At 38.2% G+C, this 21,527-nt stretch overlaps 2 protein-coding genes across 4 annotated transcripts in view; one reads left to right on the forward strand and one right to left on the reverse strand.

The window, feature by feature from the left end:
- LOC137632332 (WD repeat domain phosphoinositide-interacting protein 4-like) overlaps positions 1–21,527 on the reverse strand; it is a 336,255-nt gene that overhangs the window by 60,523 nt on the left and 254,205 nt on the right. Inside the window, exon 1 of one of the 2 annotated variants that reach the window (XM_068364263.1) lies at positions 9,618–9,882. The exons of the other annotated variant lie outside the window; for it this stretch is intronic. Coding sequence (XP_068220364.1) covers positions 9,618–9,687 — 70 coding nt within the window. The 5' untranslated portion in view covers positions 9,688–9,882. Of the gene's footprint in view, positions 1–9,617; positions 9,883–21,527 lie in introns of those variants that run through there. 2 annotated transcript variants of the gene reach the window in all.
- LOC137632330 (trichohyalin-like) overlaps positions 16,338–21,527 on the forward strand; it is a 69,302-nt gene continuing 64,112 nt past the window's right edge. For both annotated transcript variants that reach the window (XM_068364260.1, XM_068364261.1), the window contains exon 1: positions 16,338–16,485. The gene's annotated coding sequence lies outside the window, so the exon portion shown is untranslated. The remainder of the gene's footprint in view (positions 16,486–21,527) is intronic.

Here is a 21,527-nt window from a genome sequence, read left to right on the forward strand (position 1 = left end):
TCCTCACGGAGCCCAGCGATCCTCTTAGGATGCTGACAGACTCCCAGGAGCTGAAGTATCAAGGGCTGCAACCCATACAACAGGACCTCATCAAACCCCTAATCTGGGCGCTCTCAAGAAATGACTTTGACCACCCGCCAAATCAACCAGGATGCGAAAGGCTTCTTAGCCTTCCGAACAACCCATAAAACAATTTAAAAACATTTCAAGAGACAGATTAAAAGGATATTGGAATTAGGGAAGTGTAGTGGTAGAACCCTCACCCACTACTGCACTCGCTGCAACGAATGGACCCAGTGTGTAGCAGTTCTCGTAAAGAGTCTGGACATCTTTTAAGTAAAATGACGCGAACACTGACTTGTTTCTCCAAAAAGTCGCGTCCATAATACTTTGCAGAGATTTATTTTGCTTGAAGGCCACAGAGGTTGCTATATCTCTAACTTCGTGCGTCTTAACCTTAAGCAAACATCGGTCTTTCTCATTCAAGTGAGAATGAGCTTCTCGTATTAAAAAAATCTGATAAAATATGACAAAGAATTCTTTGACATAGGCAATGAAGGTTTCTTAACTGAGCACCATAATGCCTCAGATTTCCCTCGTAATGACTTAGTACGAGCTAAATCGAACTTAAGAGCTCTAACAGGACATAATAATCTTTCAAGTTCGTTGCCTACGATCTCTAATAGGCAAGGAATATCAAAAGATTTAGGCCAAGGACGAGAAGGCAGTTCATTTTTGGCCAGGAAACCAAGTTGAAGTGAACAAGTGGCTTTTTTCTGTAGAAAAGCCGATGTTCTTACTGAAGGCATGAAGTTCACTGACCCTTTTAGCCGAAGCCAAGCACACTAGGAAAAGTGTCTTGAGGGTGAGATCCTTCAGGGAGGCTGAATGTGATGGCTCAAACCTGTCTGACATGAGGAACCTTAGGACCACGTCTAAGTTCCATCCAGGAGTTGCCAAACGACGTTCCTTAGAGGTCTCGAAAGACTTAAGGAGATCTTGGAGATCTTTATTGTTGGAAAGATCTAAGCCTCTATGTCGAAAGACCGAAGCCAACATGCTCCTGTAGCCCTTAATCGTGGGAGCTGAAAGGGAGCGAACCTTTCTCAGATGTAAAAGAAAATCTGCGATTTGGGCTACAGAGGTACTGGACGAGGACACAGATGCTGACTTGCACCAGTCTCGAAAGACTTCCCACTTCGACTGGTATACTCTAATGGTAGAAGCTCTCCTAGCTCTTGCAATCGCACTGACTGCCTCCTTCGAAAAGCCTCTAGCTCTTGAGAGTCTTTCGATAGTCTGAAGGGAGTCCGACGAAGAGCGGGGAGGCTTTGATGGACATTCTTTACGTGGGGCTGACGTAACAGATCTACCCTTAGAGGAAGACTTCTTGGAAAGTCTACCAGCCATTGAAGTACCTCGGTGAACCACTCTCTCGCGGGCCAGAGGGTAGCAACCAACGTCAACCTTGTCCCTCCGTGAGAGGCGAACTTCTGCAGTACCTTGTTGACTATCTTGAATGGTGGGAATGCATATAAGTCCATAAAAGAACAATCCAGTAGAAACGCGTCTATGTAGATTGCTTCTGTATCTAGGACTGGAGAGCAAAAGATTGGTAACCTTTTGGTCAACGAGGAGGCAAAGAGGTCTATGGTGGGTTGACCCCAAGTAGCCCAAAGACTCTTGCCCACGTCCTTGTGGAGGGTCCATTCTGTGGGTATCACCTGACCCCTCCGACTGAGACAGTCTGCCAAGACGTTCAAGTCCCCCTGGATGAATCTCGTCAACAGGGAGATGCCTCGAATTCTTGACCATAAGAGAAGGTCCCTTGCGATCTCGAGCAGCGTGAAGAAGTGTGTGCCTCCTTGCTTGGAGATGTACGCCATAGTGGTGGTGTTGTCTGAGTTGACCTCTACCACTTAGTTTCGAAGACGCTTTCTAATATCATCAAGGCCAAGTGGACTGATAATAGCTCCTTGCCGTTGATGTGCATGCTCTTCTGACTTGAGGTCCACAGACCCGAGCATTCCCGACCGTCCAGGGTCGCACCCCAACCCAAACCCGACGCGTCTGAGGACAACACATGGTTTGAGTTTTTGACTGCTAGGGATAGTCCCTCTCTCAGACTGATATTGCTGTCCCACCATTTCAGGCATGCCTTTATTGGTTTGGAGACTGGGAATGATACCGTCTCTAATGTCTTGTCCTAGTTCCAGTGAGAGGATAGATGGAACCGGAGAGGCAGAAGGGGTAGTCTCCCTAGTGAGACAAACTGCTCCAGGGATGAGAGAGTCCCTACAAGACTGTTCCAACTCCTGACTGAATAAACGTTTTCTTTTCAGCATAAGTTGGACTTCGAGCAGGGCTTGACTGCGAATCTCCATCCCCAAAAATAGAATAATCTGGGATGGGATCAGTTGGGACTTTTAGGTTGACCACAAGTCCCAACTCCCTGGCCAGACTCAACGTCCAATGTAGATCCTGCAGACAGCGAAGGCTGGATGATGCTCTGAGAAGCCAGTCGTCCAAGTACAGGGAGGCTCGGATCCCCGATATATGGAGGGATTTTGCCACATTCCTCATGAGCCTCGTAAACACGAGAGGCGCAGGACTGAGGCCAAAGCACAGGGCTCGAAACTGGTACCCCACATTCCTGTAAACAAACCTCAGAAACGGTTAGGAATCCGGGTGTATAGGAATGTGGAAGTATGCCTCCTGAAGGTCGAGAGAGACCATCCAGTCGCCTTCCATAAATGCTGTCAAGACAGCCTGGTAGACTTCATCGTGAAGTTTGTCTTGACAATGAACACATTGAGCGCACTTGTCTCTTACGTACTCCTGCAGTGAACATGGCTGCCAAATCATGGAGCCATCCCTGAGGGACTTGTTCCTGCAGAGAACGTGGCTGTCAGATCATTGGAGCCATCCCTGAAAGCCTTGTTTATGCATGACATAATTGTACAGGAAAACTTCAAAGGCTCGAAAACAGCTGTGAAGTTGACCTGTAAAATCTTGGAGCGTCTCATGGCCAGGCGCCAGGGAGAGTCTATGAGGTTTGAGAAGTCTATCTGGGCAGAGGCAGGAACTCCCAAGCCGAGAACTTCTCTCGTGTCATATCAGACTCTCGCTCTATAAGCCAGTTTAAAAGAAGGGAAAGCAAATGCTGTATCCCCCAAACTCCTCCTGGTGATAAACCAGTCGCCTAGCAAACATAAAGCTCTCTAGGAGAGCGAGAGAGCACTAGCTTATAAAACAACGGCTTCGAAGTAGCTAGGCCTAGTGTAAGCTCTGACGTTTAGGCGAACGAGGAGCAGCAGTTACAAAAAGATCCGGGCAAAGATCCTTAAAAATCAGCATGATTTATTTAAAGTCCATAGAGGGCTAAGCAGCTTTAGGCTCCTCTCCGTCTGACAGAGTCCTCACGGGAATATCAGTAGGAGGGGGAACAGCAACTTCCTCATCTGAAGGAACCTTGTCCGACAACAGCTGAGTCTCAAGCAAGGGAGAGACCTACCGTGGTGGCAATGCTTTACAAGCAGAGTCCACACGCACTGGTGCATTAGTAGCGGACCAGGACGCAACGTCATGTAACTGCTTGACAGTCTGTGAACTGTCAACAACAACAGGTGCGAGAGACCAGGACGCAACGTCATGTAACTGCTTGACAGTCTGTGAGCTGTCAACAACAACAGGTGCGTGAGGACGCACAGCGTCCACTCGAGACTGCTTTGACCACCTAGACTGAGCAGTCAAAACAACTCTAGAATGCGGAGGTTGACGCTCAGCGTCAAAACAAGTCAACTCCGATTGTTAGCGAACGTCCTGAACGTCAACAGGAGCATCAGCAAGTGGCCTAACGTCCAAATGTGGCTGAAAATCCACACGAGACCGCATCGAGTGTGGTTCTAGACAACCTGACTGACGTGACTTAGCTACGCCAACGTCAACAGGATGCACAAAGGAACGTTAGGGTGGCTGAAAGCCAGGATCTCGATGAGATAAACGGCTAGGCTCAACGGACTTATCGGCAGAATAGTCTTCCATAAGGGAGGCAAGCTTATTCTGCATGTCTTGCCGTACAACCCATTTAGGATCAACGGGAATGGTTGCGGTACGAGACGAGGGTAACGTCTGTGACCGCAAAACCTTGCCTACAAAAAGACTCTCGGAGTCTGTGTTACGCTTTTCTTAGGCGGCGAGCAGTCTTCCGATGACTGCATAGGGTCAGAGCTGTCCTAATGGTTAAAACCAGGACGCTGGACCTGTCCTGAAAGGACTGACTTTCGCTTAAAGGGCCTCGAAACCTTGTTTAACGGTTTCTTATGCGAAAAGCCTTCGGATGACGAAGAGAAAATCGTCTCTCTCGCCTTATGGTAGGGGTGATCTTGGTAAGATACACCCGATACCATAGAGGGAACGTCTGTTCGCTGATCAAGGCCTCTCGAATCCATAAGTCGTACGACATTACTTCTCCCCTGGGCTTGGGAGCTTGCAAGAGGTCCTGGACTAGGCGAACGACAGGCACGAACAGACGAACCCTCGGTCGCAACACTGATAACACTTTGCGCAATATCACTTTATCACTACGATTTTCTGTTTTGCACTTATTTCACTGAAATCGAATCTTTTAACAATTCACATCAGGTATGAATAAAACTGATTTCTACCTGAAGCACGCAATTCTACCCTCATCAAAAGGTTGTAATTGCGAAATCAGTCGTATAATGCAAGCACATTAATACCAGCAAAAAACAGTAAACATATTTTAAGATAAAAAATTCAGTGGCTGGGGAAGAGACTAAACACTAGTTCATTCAAAACTACGTTTTCAATCTCTCACCGTACATTGCCTTGGGACGAGAATAAAAAAAAAAAAACTAAAACGTTTTATCCTTTCTCCCCGTACAGAGACTAGGGACGAGAGTAACTCGAGAACAACGTTACCCGCTAGGGACGAGATAAAGAACGGAACGTTTTCTCTCCTCTCTCTCCCTCCGTCTCTATCTCTCTCTCTCTCTCTCTCTTGATTCCGCACCTAAGAGAAGAGCCCACTTACGTTTCGTCAAAAAAACAAGTTATTTGACCAAAGGAAAAAACTGAAAGGTTTTTCAATTAAAAAGTTCCTTTAAAATAGAATTTAAAACATATAAGCTTTGAAAGAAGAATGAACAAAACGTCAAAATCGATTTACTCTTTCTGCAAAGTGAAACCGTGACTCTCTCTCTCTCTATCGTAACGATAGAGCGCAAACTGCGTAGCATAAATAAACTAAACGTTAGTTCATCTTTGAAACAGTACGAAGACTATTCAAAGAAAATCTTTCATAAAATATCTATTAAAAAATATTCATTTAATAAGTTTTAAATCATTAGCTCTTTAAAAGCTATTTACGATTGAAAGGGCTCAACGTTGTTTAACTTCGGTTTCCAAGTTAGGACCGCCTACTCTCAGGAAAGGTCGCATATAAACAAATCATTAAAATTTATTTTGATGTTTATTATAAATGGAAAGCTAATCGAAGAGGCCTAATAAAGGCGGTTGAGATATAAAATATATAGAGGAAAATCTATAATTAATTTATAACGTGATAAGATAATTGCTAAAAGCCTAAACACACTTCCGTCTAAGGGAAGGGTCGGTCATTTAAAAGTCAAAGAAAGTCCATACTCTCTTTGTCATCAAAAATTAAATCTATCCAAAAACGAGTTCAAGATTTAAGATGAAGATGAAACACCTGCACTGCGAAAGCTCAAACCAAAATGAAGTACTTCACCAAATATGTTGAGAAAACTCCAGGTTCTACAGCGAGTATTGATACGTCTTGTCGTCAACGTCGACAGAGAAGAATTGAAGGTTTTGTTTACATACAAGAGTGGTATCTGGCCGACAGTTGGCGCTGGTGGGCACACCCGCAACCTTCATAGCGATCGCTTCTGAGTTTTTTGAGTGTGTTTTCTGTCGAGCCGCAGAGTTGCAGCTATTATATATTCACCGGCTAAGTTAAATATTTAAAAAAGTTATTTATTAGAGAAAAACATATATTTTCTGTTAAAATGTTTAAATATAATTGGTCTTGTTCCAATTTGGGCTCACTTCGCTCACCAGAAAACAAAAACATCAAGAACGTATGTACTGGCAAGCGGTAATGTTGAGCTGCGCATGCTAACATTAGCAACGTTACGCTAACGTTAGCACTGTTACGCTAACATTAGCAACACCACATATAATGGCTCTTATTCCTCCACTGGCTCGCTTCGCTCGCATGAAAATAAAGCATCAAGCTCGTATGTACTGGCAAGCGGTAATGTTGAGCTGCGCACGCTAAAAACTAGTAAAACTAACACATTAAAATTAAAGAAATTAATGACTTACTTTAATGACCGCGAAGACGAAACTTGTGGGTCACCGGTATTGTGACTGTGACATCTAAACTTCTGTATATCCACAATTTGTATAATTCGTTCCACAGCCCAAAAAACCATGATAACTCCTTAATAAATTGCTACACAGAATTACACATAACATTAATACAATTGCATAATACAGAATGATCTAAAAAAGAATAATTAAGAAATAATAAATCAAAAAGGGGTTTTTATTGACACTTTACCTTAGAGACAGGCCAACGCAGGTGTACGAATTGCTACGCAGGAGGAGACAGACGATCAGCAAGAAGGTAGAGATGGCGACTGCGATAACGTACCATAACTTACTCTAACTTACACTACGTGAACTTTAACCTAACTGAACTTATTTATTTTTTTTTTCATTTTTATATTTTATATTTTTTTTTAATTTTTAATTTGCATCACTTTCACTCGATTCGGTCTTACTTTTCTTTGCTTCACTTTCTCTCATCACGATCACTAGACCGCTTCGTAGATTTTTTCAAAGAAACTATCAAGAGAAAGTTGCTTGGTACAGCTTTTTAGAATTTTTCTGAAATGAGTTAAACAGACATCCTTGAATTGCGAAACTACACAGCAAACCTGAAGTTTCTGTGGGTGATGCTTATCGATGAAATCAACCACGTGTTGATGATATGACAACATCTGTTTTATTTCAGCCCAACTTAAGATGTGACCTAACTCCTCGATCTCCTCCGACTCACTCGGCTGAGCTTGGAACTCATCATGCTGCATGGCTTGCAGCTCCTAGAGTTCCTCTGTGGTGAGCTCTTCATGATGCTCATCGACGAGTTCGGTGATGTCATCTTCATCAACCTCCAGACCCATGGACTTGCCAAGGGATACAATCTCTTCTACGTCTTCCTCTATGGCTAGCACAGGTTCAGGGTCGGGGCCAAGACCTTCAAAATCTCTGGGAGAAACAGCATCAGGCCAAAGCTTCTTCCAAGCTGAATTCAGTGTCTGATGAGTTACTCCCTCCCAAGCCTGATCTATGATCTTTAAGCAGTGCACGATATTGAAATGGCTCCTCCAAAATTAACGCTAAGTTAAGTTGGTGCTTTGCGTGACATTTAAGCACTGCTTAAATAAGTGCTTACTGTAGAACTTCTTGAAATTAGAGATGAATTGCTGGTCCATGGGCTGGAGGATAGGGGTGGTGTTCGGTGGAAGATACAGCATTCTGATGAATTTGTACTGGTCGATGATATCATCTTTGAGTCCTTGGGGGTGAGCGGGTGCATTATCCAACCAAAGCAAACACTTCAAAGGTAAATTCCTCTCCTGAAGGTACTTCTTGACAGCGGGGCTGAAAACTAGGTTTACCATTCAACAAAGAAATGCCTAGTGACCAAAGCCTTAGAATTAGCGAGCCACAAAACATGCAGCAAATCCTTATTGATTCTATGTGCCTTAAATGCCCTAAGGTATTCGGAATGGTAAACCAATGACGGCTTTATTTTGCAGTCCCCGCTGGTGCAGGCACAAAGGGCAAGAGTCAACCGATCTTTCATAGGCTTATGCCAGGCATTTTCTTCTCTTCGGCGGTAATGTATGTTTGACTAGGCATCTTTTGCCAAAACAAACCAGTTTCATCACAGTTGAAAACTTGCTGCTCTACGTGAAGCCTCTCCGTGCCAAACAACTGAATGAATCCCAGTCCGTTTCTTAAATTTCTCGAACCAACCTCGAGACGCCTTGAATTCCTCTGTTGTAGAATCGGTTGAAATCTAGCCCTTGTTACCCCCAGAGCCCGCCGCCTTCAAGTCACAATAGATAGCGCTGGCCTTCTCACAAAGGATCATTTCAGTGATCGTATCACCAACAATCTCTTTGTCCTTTATTCATATCAACAAAAGGCGTTCCATCTCTTCCAGGGTAGGGCTGCGACGTCTAGAAATGATGGTGATCCCCTTCGATGGTTTGACTGCTTTAATGGCTGCCTTCTGTTTGATGATCGTCGAGATCGTAGACATATTCCAGCCATATTGTTTAGCCAGATCGCTCACACGAACACCCGGCTCATGTTTTTCTATAATTTCTTGCTTTACAGTAGTTCTAATGAAAGCATTGACTGCTTCTTTTTCTCACCACTACTATTTCCTGAACCGAAACTAAGCTTCTTAGGACCCATGATTATACGTGAAATCAAAAAACTAAACGTGAAAAAGGAAGATAATAAGCACTGTTAATAACGGACCGAACAGAGGACAACCACACGATGCGCACAAGAACAGAGAACTGATCAAGGCGACGCTCGATGGCGTCCCTCCGAAATGCTGCCATCTACCGGCGTAAACAAGAAACTACAATCGACGCTTCGAGAAAATTCTACAAGTATGATCTACGTCAGATTTTGGAGCAAGGCTTCGGGTGTCAGGACGAAAATTTGATCGAATTTTACTTCGGGTGTTGGAACAATCGTACATAAAGACAATCGTATGCAGAGGTTCCACTGTATATTTAAACATTCAAACTTGAAATATATGATTTCCCATAGTATATAAGATTCAACTGGTTTTCACCTACATTTCAACGGCAACAACAACCACCAGTTCGGCTGCTTTAAGTTAGTCGAACTGGTTGTTCTGTTTGTTTGCGGTTGAAATGAAGGTCAAATTCGGTTAAATCACGTTATTTACTACAAGAAAACATATATTTTCTGTTCAAAATATCCGTAATACAGTAAAGCTTTACCAAAATGGACATGCAGCTAACCTAAACTTCCCCTCCTAACCTAACCTACAAGCCGTATCCTTACCTACTTAACTAATGCGGGGCTATTGGCCACCTGCGAACCCCCTTACACTGCCGTATTCCAAGTTAAACATAATAACACATACAGGTGGCCGCTATCATACATACACCCCTGGGGACACATTGTTTCATTATTCAATAAAGTAACATAGTGCCAACTCAAGGAAGGGTAAAGTAAGAGAATTATCACTTTGTTGGGGCCTGAACCCCCTTTACCAACCCCTATATCAGATTCGATATATCCACCAAGTGCAGACTAACCCCATAGTACTTTAATACGCAATAAGAATGTATGTGGTTTCCACTTTCATGGGATAGTTAGGTTTGTCATGTTATTCTTTTTCTACAGTACTGGTGGATATTGAATATCCCAGGGACTAAGGGAGAGTGGGGCGGATGTGGACCACACTTCGAAGCCCAATCCAAGCTCATGTCTAATGACAAACAACTTACCATGATCTTGGTTAAACCGTATACTGTGCACCTTTTCTCTGACTGCCATACTGTTAATTGGAAGTTGCATGAGAGACTTTTGATATGTTGATTAATATGCCAATATCACGTTCATTCGAGTTCAAGGTGTTTGTTTCAGGAGTCAGGGTCCTCAGGGACACGAATTAAAATTGACGCATTTCCACGATAAAAGAAGAGATCCTATTGTTAAATATGTTTTTAGAGACGCAATTTGCGTATTCGTTCCCTTCTTCCAATTGAAGCAGGGGTGCCATTCGTACGATAATTATCGTACATGTACGATTATTATAGGTCCAGTACGATGTACGATACATACCTTAGGTACATACATATATGTGTGTATGTTTAATTAAACAATTATACTAAAATAAGTTGAAATAAGTCAATCATGTAACGCCTAAATAATTATATTGAAACTGTGTACGATAATTTTGGTTGAAAAACGAAAATTTTAAGGCTCATGTACGATAATCCAGTCGATATAATCTGGCAACCCTGAATTGAAGGAAACAGAAAAAAATATATATATTAATTCCAGCATCCCAAATCATTTAAATTTTGAAAATAAATTATCATTAAGTAATCAGTTAGTGTTGAACGTAGTTTGAAAAATAGATAACTTTATGTGAATCAGGATAGACGGTAACGCATGAAATTTGTATTTTATCATATAAACAGTAAATAAGATAATCATCTGATTATCAAAAATGCATTATCAATAAAGAACGAGGAAGCTTCATTGCCTATAGTCGCTCACCCCTGGACTTGTGTTAATTACTGTTAAATTGAAAGTAATTCTCATTTTTGTTTCCTGCAAGCCCTCTTGCCTTTAAATCGTTCGATTCAATTAAATCTGGCTTTGGTCAAATTAATAAAAACATGAGATTTATCATTTCAGACCAAGTATTATCTCAAAACATTAAAATTTCTAAAGCTAAAATTAATACTGTAATTTTTTCCAGTTTAATTGAAACATATCTACAAAATAACTCTATAGCGACGATATTTTTCATAGATTAGGATGCAACAATCAGCTGATTAACCATAACAAAGACAACTTGTTTTTTAAAGATTTACATTTTTTAGGACAGTTGTGACACATGATTTGTTTTCTAACGTGAAAATGTCACATATTCATAAATATGAGAAATTATAATTTCCCGATATTTTAGTGACTAAAACGTACACAAAACACGTGTTCTCTCTCTCTCTCTCTCTCTCTCTCTCTCTCTCTCTCTCTCTCTCTCTCTCTCTCTCTCTCTCTCTCTCTCTCTCGGATAAAACAATGCATTTTGTAACAGAAAACTATAAATAGAAACCGGTGACAAAATAATGCATACATTTTGTAACGAATGAAATGTATGTGAAGACAGTAACAAAATAATACACATTTTCAAGTCTGGGAAAGAGACCTTGAATTGTGTGGGATACTTAGTGTAGCCAGTATTAATGATACAACAAACAGGTGTTTCTTGAAATGTATACAATATGACAATTGACCTTAGATAGAATATAGCACAATAGCGTAGAAATTTCCATTCCACGTTTTTCTTTTTATACTAAGATGAATCAACAATTCATCTCTATTATTATTATTATTATTATTATTATTATTATTATTATTATTATTATTATTATTATCCAAGCTACAACCCTAGTTGGAAAAGCAAGATGCTATAAGCCCAGGGGCTCCAACAGGGAAAAATAGCTCAGTGAGGAAAGGAAATAAGGAAATAAATAAATGAAGAGAACAAATTAACAATAAATCATTCTAAAATAAGAAACAATGTCAAAACAGACATGTCATATAATAAACTATCAACAACATGAAAAACAAATATGTCATAAATAAACTGTAAAAAGACTATCTTCACATCAAGAAAGCTAAACATTGCATTGTATTATAATTTGTTGACTTCTCGTTACTTGCAAAAGATTAGAATCTTAATTTATCACTTGATTATTTCAAGTGAATTATCGAGTTGCTGATTATTTTATTAGTATATAAAAATGGTCGCACAATCAAAGATGACTTCACAAGGAAGAAGCTAGTTATCAAACATTGTACATGTACGTAAGAACACTTCACATACTGCCTTTATAAAACCACCCACACTTGAAAATCTTAAAATATGATAGAATTCTTTAAAAATAATACACAACTAGAGGGACACTCAGTAGAGCGCAGACCTCCGCCGCGGCAGCTTATTTCTCGATCTTTTGCTCGACTTTGACAAGACATGTTTAATTGGCGTGAATTTTTTCTTATACTCATATATGAACCAAGTTTGTAGTCTCTGTGACAACGATGTCCAAACTTGTGGCTGATTACAAGAATTGGACATTTTACGTGGCCGTGACCTTTGACCTTTGACCTTGATCTTCCAAAATTCAACCATTTCCAGCTTTTTACATAAAAGTTAGACACTGCAATTTCATTACTCTACGATTAAAATTATGGCCAGGAAGGTGTTCACTAACAAACAAACACACAAACAGGGGGGGGGGGTAAAACATGACCTCCTTCCAACTTCGGTGGCGGAGATAATCATGTTTTATGAAGAACGTCAGAATCTTATGTGAACTTTAATACCTCCATCTTAAATTATCTCAGAAAGAAAATAGGTATTTCTATTTCTGCATTCACAGAGCAAGCGTCTTCCCATGTCCTCAAGACTGACTGATTTGAAGTTCTCTGGCGTTGTAACATTAAAGGTCATTGACACTGATTTTATTTGATAAGAAAAATAAATAAACACAAACATATAAAACAATAGAAAAATAAAACTTTTTGCAAAAGAAAACTTCTGAAATAGAGTTAAAAACGCCCCTATAATCATGAACAACATCTCCAAGAATTATGGTACGGACGTATATAGACCTTGGGACGTACCTACCTTCCTCTATGATAGCGGCCTGTGCAACCAGTTTGGTTGTGAGAAATTGCATATGAACTTCTAGGTAAGCATACTGTGGAGTTAAAAAAATAGGCATGTTCATTACTCACCGGGCCTCGAGTTCCCAAGATTGAAGCAACCATCACAAACTGGCTGTTGGTTGTTAGCCATGAAGAAACACACGAACCTTTCGGGTTTGGTTGATTCTTGAGACAACAAAATTGCAGCATCTTCAATGAGAGGGCCAAAATGGACACTTCCCTAATTTAATAGTTACTATCAACCCAAATATCCCACGAGTGCTTCTATATGTCTTCTCTAAATTTACTTCTTAGATGGGACAAAATGTCTGCGCTCCTCAATGAAGCATTTCTAGCATTGTTGTCATTTCTTCTTTTGCCATCTATACAGTATATTCAAAGAACTTGACGGACAGATGACAGTTAATTTATTGTTCCTATAAACAGCACTCTTAAACATTCAGATTTTAAAGATGTTTGCAAGCACAGATAAAAAAAAAAAAAAAAAAAAAAGGGGGGGGGGGGGGCTGAAAACATATCCAAGGCAGCTGGGGGTCCAGGGGCGCAGTAATCCTCCAGGAAGCCGACACATTTTTAAGCTATCTTAGAGCTATTTTTCATGTATTTGAAACAGTTTTCTCCTTTTAATTGAATTTATAAGGTGAACATGCATATGCAATAAGAACATCCCGATATAATATACATTAAACATTTCAGCAGTAAACTTTACAATTACTTTTAGTACAGGACTATACATTCCCGTGAAACCCCATCAGTTGACAACCTCTGAGTTATATCTGTAATTATTCGACGCGCCTGTATCCTTCTGTTCAACTATTTTCGACTCATCGAATTGTAGTTAGTCTCTCGACTTCTTCCAACTTGATTCATATTAGAAACACAATCTCTTAATTCCAGCTCATATATAATGATATTTTACCTCTTGGGAGTGCGCGTGCATCTGTGTGTGAGAGAGAGAGAGAGAGAGAGAGAGAGAGAGAGAGAGAGAGAGAGAGAGAGAGAGAGAGAGAGAGAGAGAGAGAGAGAGAGAGAAGGATGATCTCAATCTTCCACTATATTCTTCTTGTAGCAACTATTGAATAGAAGACGTTGATTGTTGTTTTAGTTTTAACAAAGTTTGAAGATTTTGTAAATTCCGAGCTTTATATTTTGAAAACTTTTTATTTTTTTTTTTCATATTATACATCTCTCCGAAGAAAAGCTTGATTTTTATTTTTTTTTGAAGATTTTCCTTTTTATCCTATCTACTGTACTATTTTGTATAGAAACAAGTTACCTCGCAAATTAAAACAGCTTTGCTTGCAACATACATTATATTGAAAACGGGTAAATATAGAATTATGGAGTTTTTAAGCAACATATATTTGTTAATCATATCCCATTTCAATATTACAAATGATATTGAATAAAAATCGTTGCAACCAAATTACATTGTAATCCCATTTAAAATTTCAACTTTCAAAAAACAGGATTTTTGCCTCAAATACTGAATAGAACAAAAGCTAACTGATAAAAAGGCCATATCAGAGATTTCTGAGAACTGATCTTACTCCCTCGTAAATCTTATTGTCACTTCATAAATGTTCCATCACAAGGTTTAATCTCCTTAAAATTGTCATATCAAATTAACTTCAGGAAAGTAAACAAATTCACTTAATTTAGCAATAGGAATATACACACCAACAGATCACGAATAAACATAAAAAACTGAATGATACTGATATCTACATCTGACATTGACAAGTACACATACCAGGGGAGCCTTATTCTATGTCTGGGTTTCCCCAGGGCCCTCAGTGTGAGGTACCTGAAGAGAGAGGGGGTGGTTGAAATTTACTGCAGTATTAAATAGCAAATAATTTGTATTTATCGATTGTATTAGGATACTAGAATATTGGGAATATATATATATATATATATATATATATATATATATATATATATATATATATATATATATATATATATATATATATATATAAATTTTAAGTGTCATACAGAGTTAAAGAAACATATTCAATTCTGAAATCCGGATATTGAGGAGCAAACTGTCCTCGACCTACTTACAATCAGACTTTGTGTTTAGTTAGGATTCAACTTCATACCCCATAATTTACACCATGCATTAATTTTTGCCAGATCTCTATTAAGGGATTCACCAACCCCAGATCTACATTCAGGAGATGGAATTGATGCAAAGAGAGTAGCATCACCTGCATATGCAACGAGCTTGTTTTCTAAACAAAACCACATGTCATGAAAAGTAATGGGTAAACACTACCCTCAGGAACACCAGATATCACATTCCTAAACACACTATAGTGCCCATTAACTGTCACACTGAGCGGCACTGTCAAACGTGTGACTATTCGGTCTCTCCCCGTCCGTCGTTTATGGGGAGGAGTAGTCATAACATATAGAGAGAGGTAGTTAGGAAAGGGGGAGGGTGGGAAGAGTTGAATCTGTGTCTGTGCATATCTGTTTAAATATTTAGCTATCAAGTTTAACAGGTAGTGTACACTAGTGTATATATATATATATATATATATATATATATATATATATATATATATATATATATATATATATATATATATATATATGTGTGTGTGAGTGTGTATATATATATATATATATATATATATATATATATATATATATATATATATATATATATATATAAATATATATATACACACATATATATATATATATATATATACATATATATATATATATATATATATATATATATATATATATATATATATATATATATATATCTATATCTATATATATATATATATATATATATATATATATATATATATATCGTGATTGGTCGCCGATTCTCACAGATAATTCTTGTAGGCTAATAATAATAATAATAATAATAATAATAATAATAATAATAATAATAATCAACACAGGTAATTGAAAGAAATACAAACCACCTATGAAATTTGGAGTCTCAACATTTAAAATACAAAAGTTATTACCAAAGGAAAAAATGAAATTAATAAAGAACATATTTATCTAAATACAGAATGGACCAGATATTCTTAAGATGTTGAAAAACGAGATTAAAGTAAAATATGACCATGGAGTCAGTGTTTCAAGCAATAAAACCGCGTCGAGAAATTCTTTCGAATTATATTCTAAGCAAATTTACTTTCAAAATTGGAAACTGAATAAACTTTGTATGGAAAGAATACTGTGCTATCTTCAGAAGTCGAGTCCTAAGTTACGAAGCATTCTAGACATATTTTCAAAATGTACAAAATTCAATAAACTAAGAATAGCTTGAAGGACACTAGACGGAGTTATAAGTTATGAAAACATTTTTGTTTAAACTGGCCAAGTTATTTCAGTTCATTTCAATATTTCTTTTTCTATACTAGTGAGTTAAACCACACAGATATCAGGTGCGCATGACCTTGATTGAGATAAAACTCTATATCTTTTCCATGAACGGATGAATAAAGCATTGTCCTGACTAAGCTACCTTCTCGTACGATTCCTGTTCCGTTGCGTATCGATGAAAGCACTGACTGTACTGTACTACCACGCTAACGTTAGCGAGAGAGAGAGAGAGAGAGAGAGAGAGAGAGAGAGAGAGAGAGAGAGAGAGAGAGAGAGAGAGAGAGAGAGAGAGAGAGAGAGAGAGCACCATTTCCGCTTTTAATAAGAGACCAGATTTGTTTTTTGTTTACTGTCAAGATCAAACTGAGTCACAAATCTTGCTTAGCAGAGTTACGCCATGTTGTCAACACACTGCAGCTTATATAAAGCAGAGGTCGCGAGCATGTTTGTTCAAGACGCAAATCAACTCTGTTTCGAGTGACACCGTCGCTCCCGTCAGTTCTGCTCGCGACGACGATCATTCGAGAAGATTTTAATTCACTTTAGGTGAGTTTAAGTGGCCATCTAATAATCATATATCAGTTGGAGTTTTTATTTATTGTATGTTACTAATTTAGACGTTATGTTTATTAAGGGTGATATGCATTACTTTTACAGTATTCCCTCCAACACGAGAGGGAATGCCTTACATTATTATGAAGGCTCCAGTAAGGAAGTATCCGTAATGAAGTTTGCATATCAAAATTCCGAAAAAGCGTCCAGCTTCCTAACATGATTAACATCTGTAGCTCTGTGTTAAGTTTTGATACTTTTTTTTTTCTAAAATGGAAAACGTCGACTTCACGCTCTAGCAACATCGAATTTTTTGTGGTTTTGAGAACGGAAGCCTTGAACAGGAAGTCGAGCATTAATATTGCTTTGACAATACAGTGGGATTTTCATGAATCTTTTTTTGTATATTTAGTCATCTCTACGGACGAAATCAAGCACAATAACTTTGTAGGTATGTCAAGCACAATAACTTTGTAGGTATGTCAAGCACAATAACTTTGTAGGTATGTGTGTAAGCTGAGATTGGAAGAGGAAAAAGAGCCCATCGAAAATGAGTGGTATTGGGACAGACCCTACGCTCTTTATTTACACAAAGGTTTGGGTATTCTTAACTGCAACGATCTCTCATACCACGCCATACATAATAGACCTGTCTTCAAAATATTTTTAATAGATAGAATAAGCAGGCCTTATGTCAGCAGAAGCTTTTTCTCGGAGCAGACCGTTCGAATTTTATAAATATAACTATAACGCGTTCTGTTCACAAACCAAAAATATGTATACCATCCTTATCTGGTAATGGAAGAAGCGAAAACCGATAAAGCTTGATTAAAATACCGATTACATTGAATGACAATACGATGACATTTCAGGTGAGTGACGTAAAGGGCGTTCCGAATAACCTCCACTGACGCTCATATTTGTCTTTATACATCCGAATACGAAACTGATTCACATGATTGAATAATTATTTTTATTTATTATTTATACGTTTCTATCTTAATAAAAGAGAAAGCTAACGAGGCAGGGTCAATACAAATTTACTTAAAACTGAAATTGACTTTCACAAACATTATTAGACACTCCCTTTTGTATACAAGATAACTTGGGTTGGGTTTGAATCCTTTGCAAGTTTGTTTATATTTAAAGATGTAAACAGTGAATGTACTTTTGAGTTGCAGGAGCAAAGCAAAGTAATTTTAGTGTAATTATATTTAATCATTTACACTATTAAGCTATTTTCCCTAAATGGAGATGGCTCCATCAGCCGCAGCAGCAGCAAAAAAAAAAAAAAAAAAAAAAAAAAAACACACACACACACACACACACACACCACTGATGACTGTCGATCTTGAGAAAGCTGCTGAATCGTGAAATAATTCCTCGAGTAGAACACATCCATAACCATTACCCTCTGCGGACCTACCAGTATAGGCTATATAGTGGGGTGGCGTAGTGAGAAAAAAGTGCGAATGATGATGCAAGCAACAGATTTGGCAAGATAACATTTATACATACATACATACATACATACATATACCAAGGCACTTCCCCCAATTTTGATGGGTAGCCGACATCAACAAAAGAAACAAAACAAAAAAGGGGACCTCTATTCTCTACGTTCCTCCAGCCTAACAAGGGACTCAACCGAGTTCAGCTGGTACTGCTAGGGTGCCACAGCCCACCCTCCCACATTTCCACAACAGATGAAGCTTCATAATGCTGAATCCCCTACTGCTGCTACCTCCGCGGTCATCTAAGGCATCGGAGGCAGCAGCAGGGCCTACCGGAACTGCGTCACTTTAATAACATTTCTTTTCCTAATAAATAAAAATCAACCTCCGGCCACCTAAATGTGTGGCTTTTTCCAAGATGGCTGATACTTTTCCAAAATGGGGTAAATTTGCTCTATTTTTCAATACGTTCACTCCATAGGCCTACAAAACATGTACACTGTCCATATAATGATTGTAAATTTAGATTTTGGCCTTTTTACTGCCATTAAGAGATAAACTGAACCCACCTTTCCAATATGGCCGCCATACTTTCAAAATGGCCGCCATAGATATAAATGTATATATTTCTTGATGAATGCTTATATGTTTCGTGTATCAATCAGTTTTAGCAAGAGCAGCTGAAAAGAGCTGTGCATTTAAGCCAAAACTTGTTTACATCCGCTACGGCATTCCCTCTTGAAGCCACACTTATTCAATTCTTGCAAGATTTTGCTACTACTGGCAAATCTGTCTAATATGGAAACTGGGCACCAAAATTCTTCTTGTGCATTTACGGTGAATATCCACACTTACCAACCAGAAAGGAGAATATGGCCAAAAATGCTTTTGACAATGCTCGAGTCTCTCAATCTTAAGCTCACACTCGGTTACCTTTATTGCTTTAACAGTTGCACGATTCACCTCTTCCTCCATTCCACTATCATTTGATGGATTTACTTCCAAATACTTATAATATCTCTCCTAGCATTCATTGCCCAGTCTTCCTACTTTGCATTTAACTTTAAAACCTTACTAAAAGTCACGTTTACTCTAAAAATTCACCTCTCGAAAACACTTAAAATACTTTTTATCAGTCCTGCAGATTTTGTTCTTCTGGTCTCATGATTCCCACAGAGAAACAATTGGCTTGGTTTATTTCAATCTATTGTTTTCATATTCAATGTTCCACATAGTTTGTCATTGTGGTCACATAATGCCGAGTTGTGAAAAATTTATTGCTGATTTAACAATTTCATATGCTTTTTACTAGCAGCAAGTCCAACACGAGCAGGAATCTATCACATTTCCTTATTTACCCCTTGAGAAAAGAATTTGTTAATGAACTATTTGATCTGTAATATCAAATAGTTGTTATGCGTGTAACCTTCTTGAGGGCATGGTCATTTAGAGGGGCTTAAGATAAAAGAGGCACTAAGTTGATGTAATGAAAAGTGAGATGCAAAGATGAAGTTGTTGAATGACCAAGAGCATAAGGTATATGCAGGAGAGGGAAGGGTTCCAAAAATAAAGGTGAAAGGAATAAGTTTTCCTCTTCGTAAAGCTGGGGGTGATAGAGGAGGCTACAGGAATTACAGGACATAAAATATAGAGGTATATCAGCGTAAAGTGTATCGTATAATTTTGATTGAGAAAGCAAGGCTAACGGCAGGATTGATATGGGGGAAAAAGTGTTGGTTTAGACTATAAAGAGTGATGTGAACAGTTTGACGGTAACAGAAGCTGTATTAGATAAAGCTGACCAGGATACAAAATATTTATAAGATGAAGAAGTATAGAGCCGAAACAAAGGGGTCATATGGATACTGTACATATTTTGAGGTATATTATGTCTATTTAATATATCATTATTATTATCATTATTATTATTATTACTAGCTAAGCTACAACCCTAGTTGGAAAAGCAAGATGCTATAAGCCCAAGGGCTCCAACAGGGAAAAGTAGCCTAGTGAGGAAAGGAAACAAGGAAAACTAAAATATTTTAAGAACACCACCACCACCAAAAAAAAAATATTTCCTATATAAATTATAAAAACTTGTCCTCCTCTTAGAAGAGCTGCTTACCATAGCTAAAAAGTCTCTTCTACCCTTACCAAGAGGAAAGTAGCCACTGAACAATTAGTGCGGTAGTTAACCCCTTCGATGAAGAGGAATTGTTTGGTAATGTCAGTGTTGTCAGGTGTATGAGGACACGAGAATTTTCAAGGAATAGGCCAGACCATTCGGTGTATGTGAAGGCAAAGTAAAAATGAACCGTATCCAGAGAGAAGGACGCAATGTAGTAATGTCAGGCCAGTCAAAGGACCTCATAACACTCTAGCGGTAGTATCTCAATGGGTGGCTGGTGCCTTAGCCAACCTACTACCTATACTTATGGATTGAGTGATGTGACAAATCACTGAAAGAAGAACGGAAGAGGACCTTGCTGTATTACTAGAAGAGCTGAAATAAATAAATTGGAATATAATAGGATTGAGTGAAATTAGAGGAACTGGGGAATCTCATATAGAGTTAAAAGAGGGCCATATAATTTGCTTCAGAGGACATGAAAGGAACAAAGAAAATGAAGTGGGCTTTCTTTTTAATAAAAAATCTTGCAGGTAACATAGAAGAATTTTGCAGTAACAGTGTTAGAGGACATGAAAGGAACAAGGAAAATGAAGAGGGTTTTCTTTGTAATAAAAATCTTGCAGGTAACATAGAAGAATTTTGTAGTACTAGTGTTAGAATTGCAGGATTAATGATCAAACTAAATAAGAAGTATAAATTGAAGATCATTCAAACGTATGCACCAATAACATATAAAGCGGAAGAAATAAAAACATTTTATGAAGATCCGGAGATATCTATGAAAAAAACATAAGACTCAACTTACATTTGTTTTGGGTGATTTCAACGCTAAAGTAGGTCAAAAGAAGAGATGAGAATCAGCAGTAGGTAGATTTGGAGTAGACACAAGGAATGACAATGAGACATGCTTGTAGAATTTGGTAAAAAAACACAATCTTAAAATTATGAACACCTTGTCTTATATATTCCATAGAAAATGGAAACGAAGCCCAAATGGAGAAACGAAGAATGAAATAGATTTTAACTTCAGAGAAAATGTTAATTTAGTTAAATATTTAAACAAGTTAGAGTCAGGCGACCATAGAATGACGAAATGTGAAATTTGTTGACGTCTAAGGATAGAAAAATAAAAGCTAATTTTAAGAAGGAAAATAAACATTCCTGTAATAAGTAAAATCTGATGAGTTTAGTTTAGCAATACAAAATAGGTACTCCTAGTTACATGATGAAATGGAAGCAAAAAAGAAGAAATAACAGTAATTTAACAATATTTGTATTGAATTTAGCACAAGAGATAGGTGGAAAAGTTCCTAAACAAGACCATGGAAAACTATCAGAGAAGACCAAAAACCTACCAAAGAAAAGATTGAAAATGAGGGTGAAATCCAAGAGATGAAATAGAATTAGTAGAACTATCCAAAACAATAAATAAACTAAAATCCATAAACACA

The sequence above is a fragment of the Palaemon carinicauda genome, chromosome 41, assembly GCF_036898095.1.
Source record: "Palaemon carinicauda isolate YSFRI2023 chromosome 41, ASM3689809v2, whole genome shotgun sequence".
NCBI classification, from domain to species: Eukaryota; Metazoa; Arthropoda; class Malacostraca; order Decapoda; family Palaemonidae; genus Palaemon; species Palaemon carinicauda.